Raw genomic sequence first — 10,962 nt, 5'->3', positions numbered from 1 at the left:
TATAAATCACATACCTAGTAACATAATGTTAGAGAATATGGTATGAGTACCAGATGTGCCACATATGAACACACTTATTATAAAGATTAAGAATTATATATGAATTTCCTATTGGTGCGTCGACATCATTTAGTACACAGATTCCTGCATCGGTACATTGATGTAGTGGGAGGATAATCATCCAATCCGTCTGAATCATACTTTTAGGTGAGACTGTTATAAACATCCCTGTTAAACATGAGTTGGACCCAGTAAGCTACATGGAAGCGTGAACTGATATGGATACAGATCATTTTGGCAAGTTGCTATGAAACCATAATTGGAGTCTATGTATTCTAATAAAATTATGGGATCTTATAGAACTTTCTTGTAGAACTTTCCAGAAGATTTCTTAGTGAATGAACCATGTGTGTGTAAGGTAATGTCATTGTTTTTCTACTTCTATATTTTGATGACATCCTACTCATTTATAATGATATGGAGGCTTAGTCATCAATTATTAGATAGTTATTCAATTACTTTGAAATAAAGGATTTTTAAAATGTAAGTTATATTCCTAGGATCAAGCTTTTGCAAGATCAGGTTAAAAGGAAAATAGGCTTATTTTAATAATTCTTCATTGATAAGGTTTTTACCAGGTTTACTATGCAAAACTCAAAGAATGAGTTCTTGCTTTATTGATTTGGATTGCTCTCTCTAGTAAGTAGTTTTCCAAAACTAACAGAGGAGATTGAGTAAATGAGAGTGGAATAATATGCTTCGGCATATGGGATTCTCATATATGCCATGGTCTATACCAAACAGGACATCCGCTACATTATAGGGATAGTCAGTGGATATCAGTCTAATCTTGGACTTGATAACTGGTCTGTTGTAAAAAATATCATAAAGTACCTTAGAAGAACCAATAATCTCATACTCATTTATGGATGTGATGACATGATTATAGTTAGGTATGCTGATTCTGATTTTTAATCAGATGTAGATTCTACGAGGTTCATGACTTGGTGTATGTTCACTCAATGGAAGAGAAATCAGTTGGTAAAGTGTTAAACAGATTTCAACTGCTGACTCAAACCTGAATGTGGAGTACATTGCAGCCTTAAAAGGCAGCAAATGAAGGCTTTTGGTTTGATTTCACTGATTTAGAAGTTGTGGAACATATTAGCCTACCTATCAAACTATATTGCAACAATAGTGACTAATGATCCAAGGCTCTATAGAGGAACATGTTACATTAGAGGAAGTATCATATCCTATATGATATTGTCCGGCAAGAAAATATATTCGTGGCTAGAATATAGCATTAGAACATAACTTTGTTGATCCATTAACAAATGTGTCATCAATCAATAGTTTTGATCGTCACCTAGATGACATTGGAATTAGATGCAATTAGAATTGGCTACGAGGGCAGGTGGGAGCTGTTGGGATTTATATGCCCTAGCATAGCGAATTTCTAATTGGATTAAAGTGACATATATTCCTAAAAAATCTGAAATATTTATGCTTTATACCATTGATGAATTCAATGTGTTATGTTTCGATTCATTATAGAATTGATAGTGTTTACTTGATTACAAGAGATATTTATATATGTATGTGATGACGATCAATACATAAATATAAATAGTAATCATAAATAGTTCATAGTCGATAATTATGAACGGACTCATTATTAATTAAGACTTGAACTGGATCCGCGTTAAGTTGAAATAAATTGCGAGAGCCGCCGTATGCAATTGCTCCCTATCACCGTCATGGCATTTGACTCTTAAGCATGAGAGAAGTATAAACTCTTTTATTAATTAGTAATTACTTTGATTTATTTGGCGGAATCTTCGGAATCCATAAACCGACACTTTGGGTAATTGTGTAATTAATAGTTAGAGGGTTATATTTTTAATATTTGCATCATTGCTACTTGTATTTATTTTGTAATGATTATGGCTGATCACAAAGTAAATTCGAAGGCCTTCGTGTATTTTTAGACAAAATGATTAATTATATATTTATTTATTTAAATTATTATTTTTGCCAAACAAATATTTTATTGTGATTAAGCCGGAAATAATCAAAGGTACCAAAATAAATATATTAATTAAGTAGTTGGATTGATGGCTTTATTTATCCAATAACTAATTATGCATAGAGGCGTCAAAGTGCAACATCGACTTAGAGGTTATTTATTATTTAATTGGAATTCAATTAATTTTTTTTAGTGGAGTAGAAATTAATTTATGAATTTATTGAATTGGGTCCATGGAACGGGCCAATTATTTATTCATTGTAGTTAAGAAAATAATAAGCCCAAAGAATTTTTACTCATAGCTCAACTTGATATTGGAATCCTATTAGATTTGAGATATGTGAATTAGAAATTGAGAATGATTTATTATTTCCTTTCCTTATCTTTATGTGCCTATATATACATGGTCCATGTATATTTTGTGGGTGACTTTTGGAAGAAAAATGAATATATTTTTCTCTCTATAATTTTAGGGTTAGTGTTCTCATCTAATAGAAACTCCCACAAGTCTAGTTTTCCAAGGTCATTCATGGAGGCTTATGGGTGATTCCTAAAGGTAAGATTATTATCAAGAAGATGGAGATTTAAGAAAAAGACATACAACAAATGGATCTACAATAAGTGAGAACATTTACTTTAGAGGAGATATTTAAAGTTTACTCAAACCTTGATGTAAGCATTCAATCTATTAATTGAATAGTACATCATATTTTATTTTTCTATAAAATTTATCTTTATGTGATGAATCAAGATTTATGTATGAAAATCTCTCAAATTTTTTTTTTAAACTTGCACGTTTCCAAACACAGACTTTACTCCATTGATGCCATTTTTATTTGTTTATTTATTTTGCACTATTTTCAGCGCAAGTAATCATCATCATTCTTTGTCTCAATGTCACGGGAACTAATCGGCCACATAAATTATCTTTATCCAATCTTTTATATTATTTGCCATTTTGTCTACTATATTTAATTTATTAAAATTATTTTTAATAATCCAATTCCATGTTAATTTTGTCGGTTCTCTCAATCTCTCAAGGACAATTAGTTTTCGTCATTTGATCAATGTGGGTATGATACATCCAAACCATCAACATCTATTCTCTCCTTCATTTTTCTCATCAATGTGGAGTCACCCTTAAATTATTCTCTTGCATTTTATCTCTTCTTGTCATTCCACCCATTATTTTTTAACATTCTCACTTATGTAAAATTATGTTTTTTATTTTTATTTAGTGATGACCAACATAATAAGTTGCAATGTGTTGTTATATGGTAGTTTTGTTTATTTATTTATTTATTTTTTTCTTTCCTCCCCAAAGAAAAACTGAATCTAATTTTGTAGTTTGTGACCACCTTTTGTTTGATTTTATTATTTAAAAAAAATTTTTCAAGAAAAATCTCCCAAGGTTATAATTAATCTCTTATATTAAAATTTTAATGTAACAATTAATCACTTTTTATATTAGTTTTTTAATGTAACAATCTCTTGTATTATTTTTTCAAAATTTTTTTTTTTAATCACTTTTCAACATCAATAGTTTTGTTTTATTTTAGAGGTTACTTAAAGTGTACATTAATTTAATATGGAACACATGTACTTCATCTTCAAAGTCTTTTTTACATGATACACTCTTTATAATCTAAACCAGTAAAAAATGGTGTTACAAAGTTAGATAGAATACAATGAGAAAAGCTGAATCATTAGAAGATTTTACAACCATTTCTTTCCACAAACCTTTTTTTTTTTACCTTTGAATCAAACTTTACTCCATTGATGCCATTTTTATTTGTTTATTTATTTTGCACTACTTTTAACACAAGTAATCATCATCATTCTTTGTCTCAATGTAAATAAATTATCTTTATCCAATTTTTTATATTATTTGCCATTTTGTCTACTATATTTAATTTATTAAAATTATTTTTAATAATCTCATTCCATGTTAATTTTATCCGTTCTCTCAAACTCTTAAGGACAATTAGTTTTCATCATTTAATCAATGTGAGTTTGGTACCTCCGAACCATCAACATCTATTCTCTCCCTCATTTTTCTCACCAATGTGGAGCCACTCTCAAATTATTCTCGTGAATCTTATCTCTTCGAGTTATTCCACCCATTCCTTTTTAACATTTTCACTTATGTAAAATTCTATTTTTTTTTTAAGTGATGACCAACATAATATGTTGCAATGTGTTGTTAGTTACATGGTAGGTTTTTTTTTGCTTTTTTGCTTTTTTCCTCCCCAAAGAAAAACTGAATCTAATTTTGTAGTTTGTGAACACCTTTTGTTGAAATATTAAAAATTAAAATCCTGTTTGATTTTATTATTTAAAAACAATTTTTCAATAAAAACCACCCAAGGTTAAAATTAATCTCTTATATTAATTTTTTAATGTAACAATTAATCACTTGAAACTTAAAAGTCACTAGAGAACACCTCTTGTATATGTTCATAATTAAGATACTATGCTTTTAATCTAGCATAACTCGCGATTCACGTGTAAGAAATTTATATATATATTTCTTTCTATTTATTACAGTGCTATTTAATTTTCTCAATAACAAAATTATCACATGCATCACAGTATTAGGATTCTGTTGCTCCCTGCTGACTTGTCAACCTCTCATAAGATATCGTACAAGAACAAAAGCATCAATGAGACAACATCAAACCCTAAACCAAACTATTTAACGTAAAAAACAAACCCTAAACAAAAGAACTCCAGTCCATAAAACTCTATACTCGCTTTCACCCAATCAGAGACCACCACGTTTTTACATATACATACAAAGCATGCGAATATATTGAAATAGAAATAGCACAAAAGATATCACCAACAGAGGATACTGAGCATTGCTTCTCTCTCATCTCACACTTTGAACCCATTGTTCTCATTTCCCTCCACAGATCTCTGAAAATCACACAATCGAAACCCTAACTCTCTCTTTCTATCTATCTTTACGCACACAAACACACACAGACACACATTCGATCGGAGATTGTGTCTTCTTATCTATTTTCGATTTTCATTTTTTGCCAATCTCCAGCCTTTATCTGTTGATTCGGTTATTGATTTCTGGAACTATCATTCATGAAGGTTATTATAGGGATTTCGCATACGCTTGATGGATGAGCGATATGCCTCAACTGCGTAGCGGAGTGCGCAGAGGCCGACCGTCGAAGCAACCAGTTCCGATCGAAAAAGTCGCCGCCGACGACAATAATAAGGCGGCGAGAACTGTACGGGCTCGCCGGAGACAAACCAAGAAGAATGTTGTGAAAGTTTCGTGTCATAGAACAACGTTGTTGGAGGGTGAGGAGAAGGAGGAAGCTAGGGTCTTGGGAGTCGGTGGTGGTGGTGGTGCTGAGGTTGCGGCAGCAAAGGAAGAGGTTGGGGAGAAAGAGATGGATGAGTACGATAGCGGTGGCCGGAGTGGTGGCGATAAGGGTTTGCCAGCTGAAGATGAAGGCAGCACAGCTCCACTTCCCGAGAGGGTTAATTTCTCTACCTCTCTCCTTCATTATATATATATGTGTAGCAAGCAAGGTTTTTTTTTATTTTTTTTAGATGATTTTTGTAGTGTTTTAGTGGCTATGCTGGTAAGTCAGAAGATCATTTAACATTATTGGTTATGCCTTTTATCCCTTGGGTTTCAAAGATAAAAGGAGCATTTTGCTTCAAATTACTCAGATTGTTAATTCAGCTTTGGCTTTTTTAATTTTGTGGGGTTTAGACAATTTTAAAAGTTTAAGTTCCATTTATTTGTTTCTGAGTTTTGAAAATTGTTTTTAAGATGTTTGTGGTAGGGCTTGAATTGGACTTTTCCTTTGTGAATTGAAAGAATACACTTTTTGTTGAATTTGGTACTTCTTGTTTGGAGTTTGATGCATTGATTAGGCATTCCTTGTTCTATTTTGTGAAAATGCTTGCTTTGAAAACATTTTATTGCTTTTGAAAGTAAATTTATTTTGGTTGTTTAATATAAGAAATATGCTTCTGAAAATCTAACCATATATTAAGTTAGCTTCAGTGTTATATTAAATTATCTATTTCAGTTAAAGATACTAATTAACATGGTATAACTTGCACTGTCACGGTTTTTGAGGAAAATGGAGATTGTTGATACACAGTGGTTTGATGTAAGACTGGTATCAGTTAGATTATTGCAGTTGCATATACACAATTTTACTGTGCTTTGATAATTAATAATATGCTTTTTTAGATTTACCAAACGATCAGTGCTACTAATAATTTCTTGAAATAAAAGAATGATTGTTAATAAGAATATATCTGGGTTCCTAGAAATGATTTATGGACAATGTCTTTATATTCTCTGGTTTCCTTGTAACAGATTCAGGTTGGTGGTTCCCCAGCATACAAAACAGATAGGAAACTGGGAAAAGGAGGATTCGGACAAGTGTATGTTGGTCGTCGCATTAATCCTCCAGTTCCGCATGAAAGAACTGGCCCAGGAGCAGTAGAGGTAATATTTTTTATGTATACATGGTGTTACTGGTATGGTCAACTATTTTAGTATGTTCAACTATTTGGTTAGATGAAACGGCCGGGGCAATGGCTTAGAATTAATTATCTCAGGTTCAACCCTCTTCATGCGTATCTGCTGCTTGTGCTTTGCTGCTAATTGCTTGGGATCAGATATAACTAAAGAACTAGTTGTGGTCTGTGATAAGAAGGGTAGCGGATAAAGGGGGAAACCCTGGTGTAAAAACACCCAAACATCCTCCCTCCCCCCACCACACACACACACACACACACACACACACACACACCCACCCACACCCACCCACACACAATGGTCGATGCTGCATTTTATTTTGTTAAAGTGTTACCTGATCTGTTGAAATTATTAGGTTGCCTTGAAATTTGAGCATAGAAGCAGCAAAGGATGTAATTATGGACCACCTTATGAGTGGCAAGTTTACAAGTGAGTATTATTTTTGGTTTCTATACTACATGTTTGTTCGAGTATTTAGTTCTGATTGTTGGGCTTTTTCTAAAAGTATGTTCATTCTGATTTGCTTCCTCTGCTGTTTGCCCAGTGCGCTTGGTGGCAGTCACGGTGTGCCGCGAGTACATTATAAGGGCCGGCAAGGCGACTACTACATCATGGTGTGTCATTTGCTTTTTGTGCAGTTTGTTATACAATGACACTGCAGTTCTATCTCTCAACCCATCTGTTATTAGATGTAAAACTTTCATACATTTTGCAGGTTATGGACATGCTTGGACCTAGTTTATGGGACGTATGGAATAACAACTCTCACACGTAAGTTTCTTTTTCAAATTTGGTTCCTAAAGAATATGCATTTAGCAAAGTTTTTCATTTTGTTGATCCAATTTACACATAATCTGAAGCTTACTTCCTATTTGTCAACTTCAGGATGTCCATTGAAATGGTTGCATGCATTGCCATTGAAGCAATCTCCATATTAGAGAAAATGCACTCCAGAGGGTGACCTTTTTTACTTTGAACTTTGTTTAAGATGTTTTGTTTTATTCTTTTCTTTATATATATATCAATGTATATTTATATATGCATGGAGATAGGTTTTCTGTTGGACAGAACAACTTTTAGTTATTCATGGCATAAACGTATACTTGTCAATTTTAGGTCATCTTCTTTACTTGAGCAATAGTAAAGTCAATCTGGAACCACAGATGTTGTAGTGATTTCCTATTTTTGCATAACTGTATGGAGCTTTATAAGATTGCTGCAATTTTGGCAGATATGTGCATGGGGATGTAAAGCCGGAGAACTTTTTGCTTGGCCCACCAGGGACTCCTGAAGAGAAAAAACTATTTCTTGTTGACCTTGGATTAGGTAAATTATATTAAATATTGTTTCTGCTCTGCAGTTCAGATATTTATGCATGATACAATCAGAAGTTTGTGCAATATCTCATTATCTTATTGCTTCTTTTGACATGGCAGCGACCAGGTGGCGAGATAGTTCAACTGGCCTACATGTTGACTATGATCAACGACCAGATGTTTTTAGGTAAACTAATGATGGATAATTAATCGGATCTTCAACTAGTTCTGTTGTACTTTGGGGTTTGTATGAAGATAAGCTGAGTGTGTGATTATTTTGGTACTACAGGGGAACAGTTCGTTATGCAAGTGTGCATGCTCATCTCGGAAGAACTGGGAGCAGAAGAGATGATTTAGAATCTCTTGCTTATACACTCATTTTTCTTCTCCGTGGCCGACTGCCTTGGCAAGGATACCAGGTTGGTAGTTTCCAGACTTGGTATAGGGGTTTGTTTCTATGCTGTTTGAATATTTTTCTGACACTATGATTAATTAGGGAGAGAATAAAGGGTTCCTTGTTTGCAAGAAGAAAATGGCAACTTCTCCAGAATCGCTCTGTTGCTTTTGTCCTGCACCTTTCCGACAGTTTGTAGAGTATGTGGTGAATTTGAAGTTTGATGAGGAACCTAACTATGCTAAATACGTCTCCTTATTTGATGGGATAGTTGGTCCAAATCCAGACATTAGGCCAATTAACACTGATGGTGCACAGAAGGTACTCTATACGATCTTCTGTCTGTATTATGTTTTTATTTTGGAAAGTTCTGTCTATATTATGTTGCTGTCTGGTTGAGATTGAAATTTCTCTGAAATTCGATCTGAGTATTTCTAATATATATCACATATTGTGAAGCTTATATATCAGGTTGGTCATAAGAGAGGACGACTGACGATAGAAGAGGATGATGATGAACAACCAAAGAAGAAAGTCCGAATGGGAATGCCTGCAACACAATGGATTAGTGTTTACAATGCTCGCAGGCCTATGAAGCAAAGGTGTGTACTTTGGACTTACAACATTAAGTTCTCTCGAATTTAACCTACAGGACAGAGGGGTTATGTCTACATTTGGTGTTTGTAGATATCACTATAACGTGGCAGACTTGAGACTTCCTCAACACATTGAGAAAGGAAATGAAGATGGTTTATTTATCAGCAGCGTGGCATCATGTTCGAATTTGTGGGCGTTAATTATGGATGCAGGCACTGGCTTCACTGCTCAAGTCTATGAACTCTCCCCCTTTTTTCTTCACAAGGTTGGTTGTGGTCCTTATTGACCAAGGAATGCACTACATTATGTCAGATTTTATGTTAATACTGCATGTTGACACATTAATGCACTTAAGCATTCTAGCATGTAAATTAAGTGTATGAGCTAATTTTTTCTATTTCTCTTTTTTGAAGGAGTGGATTATGGAGCAATGGGAGAAGAATTATTACATTAGTGCAATAGCAGGGGCTAATAATGGAAGCTCGCTAGTAGTAATGTCTAAGGGTTAGTCTAGATATATGGAAGCTCAATATTTTTATATATGGTTAGTTTAATTCTTCTTAACTTATGTTACTTCAAAAATTTAGGTACCCAATACTTACAGCAGTCCTATAAAGTAAGCGAGTCTTTTCCATTTAAGTGGATCAATAAAAAATGGAGGGAGGGATTCTATGTCACTGCCATGGCCACTGCAGGAAGTAGATGGGCGATTGTCATGTCTCGTGGGGCTGGATTTTCTGATCAGGTTTTGTTGGGATATGGTCCTTTGCTCAATTAGAATGCATGCCATTTATGCTGCCGAGATAACATTGCTGATAGATTTTTCTATGTTTAATGTCAGGTTGTGGAATTAGACTTTCTATATCCTAGTGAAGGCATTCATCGGAGGTGGGATGGCGGTTATCGCATCACATCAACTGCAGCAACTTCGGATCAGGCTGCTCTTGTTCTGAGTGTTCCGAGAAGAAAACCTGCAGATGAAACACAAGAGACACTTCGGACTTCTGCATTTCCTAGCACACATGTCAAGGTTCTTTGTTTACATCTATCATTATGGGTTAGTTTGCTTTTTCCAGGTACTAAAAAACCCAATATTGAAGCTTAAATCTCTTGTTTGCTGGTTTCTTGCAGGAGAAATGGGCAAAAAATCTTTATATTGCATCTGTTTGCTATGGTCGAACTGTTTCATGAGCGCCAAAGTTTTGTTGGGGATGCTTACTGATGTTCTTTAGGCTGCCTGTTTGTGAGCCATGATTTAGTCCGTACCATGTACTCATGTGTTTAGGAAGCAAGTTTTACCTCATTTTTAGAAGGCTAGCCGACTCATCATGTGATTTCCGAGTTGATGTATGATGGTCAATCATCAAAGTTTCACTCGTGCGATCCTATTTCATAGTATTGATTACTGACACCTGTGCATTGTGTTCTAGCTGTGTTAAAATACTATTAAAGCCAATGCCCCTGATCTTTTTCGCTCAATGGGATGGGGATATTTTTACTTACTGTCAAAAGTTTGTATAGTCTTGAATAATAGTTCCTTGGTTGAATGCATATGCACGGGTCATGTTTTGATTATTGATGATAATTCAGGGAACATGCGAGTTAAGATTTTGCAATGCACTATAGATATTTAAAACTTATTCTGGTTTTGTGTCCCTGGTTTTGCATCCTTATGATATTTCGTCCTTTGGTGCTGGTATGCTTAAATTTATTCAGGGTGGGATATCGCTTATTACTCATATCAAAGAATTGGTGTTTAATGGCTCATCATGTTTTCCTTCTTGTTATTGTAATTCTTTTATTTCCTACAAAACCAGGAACGTCAAAAATTTGCGGTCTTGGTTTTTATCTCCTGATTTATATGTTACCTGGGAGATGGTCAAATTTTTTATTTTTATTGGGTGCACATTGCGTGGTTGAGACCATATCAATTTCAAAAAATATATTTTTTCTTGTGAATGAGTCTCTGCATAATTGAACTTCCGATACTTATATATCTTAACTCCAATATACTCTCCATGGAGGTTCTTTTTCCCAATTTTCATTTCATTGAATAGAATTTAGGGACTGAAGAATAGTAGAGAATCATTTTCAAATTCAA

General features: G+C 34.0%; 1 protein-coding gene across 2 annotated transcripts; it reads left to right on the top strand.

Annotated features, from left to right (window-relative positions):
- Positions 1-4,847: 4,847 nt before the first annotated feature.
- LOC132282540 (casein kinase 1-like protein HD16) lies at positions 4,848-10,436 on the top strand. 2 transcript variants are annotated; one of them, XM_059784261.1, is made up of 16 exons: positions 4,848-5,532; positions 6,390-6,521; positions 6,910-6,983; positions 7,099-7,168; positions 7,270-7,325; positions 7,440-7,511; positions 7,786-7,880; positions 7,991-8,057; positions 8,160-8,289; positions 8,367-8,585; positions 8,736-8,866; positions 8,952-9,126; positions 9,275-9,365; positions 9,449-9,606; positions 9,703-9,891; positions 9,993-10,436. In XM_059784261.1, the coding sequence occupies exons 1-16, from the start codon at positions 5,167-5,169 to the stop codon at positions 10,050-10,052; spliced, it is 2,085 nt and encodes a 694-aa protein (XP_059640244.1). In that variant the 5' UTR covers positions 4,848-5,166; the 3' UTR covers positions 10,053-10,436. The 2 variants fall into 2 exon arrangements, with proteins under 2 accessions (XP_059640244.1, XP_059640243.1); XM_059784260.1 differs by having other exon boundaries at positions 4,849-5,532; positions 8,724-8,866.
- The last annotated feature ends 526 nt before the right edge of the window (positions 10,437-10,962 follow it).

Source organism: Cornus florida, unplaced genomic scaffold (assembly GCF_030987335.1).
Source record: "Cornus florida cultivar Cherokee Brave unplaced genomic scaffold, ASM3098733v1 CherokeeBrave_3.0.0_Hap2_Chr11, whole genome shotgun sequence".
Taxonomy (NCBI): Eukaryota; Viridiplantae; Streptophyta; class Magnoliopsida; order Cornales; family Cornaceae; genus Cornus; species Cornus florida.
Note: the sequence above shows the minus strand (reverse complement) of the source record. Positions and strands in the feature narration are given on the sequence as shown.

What these genes read in the sequence shown, in the direction of transcription:
- LOC132282540 (XM_059784260.1), top strand. Translation starts at nt 5,167, where the DNA reads ATGAGCGATATGCCTCAACTGCGTAGCGGAGTGCGCAGAGGCCGACCG. An exon ending in AAGGCGACTACTACATCATG is followed by an intron (nt 7,169 to 7,269) that starts GTGTGTCATTTG and finishes TACATTTTGCAG; the next exon opens with GTTATGGACATGCTTGGACC. An exon ending in GCTAGTAGTAATGTCTAAGG is followed by an intron (nt 9,366 to 9,448) that starts GTTAGTCTAGAT and finishes TCAAAAATTTAG; the next exon opens with GTACCCAATACTTACAGCAG.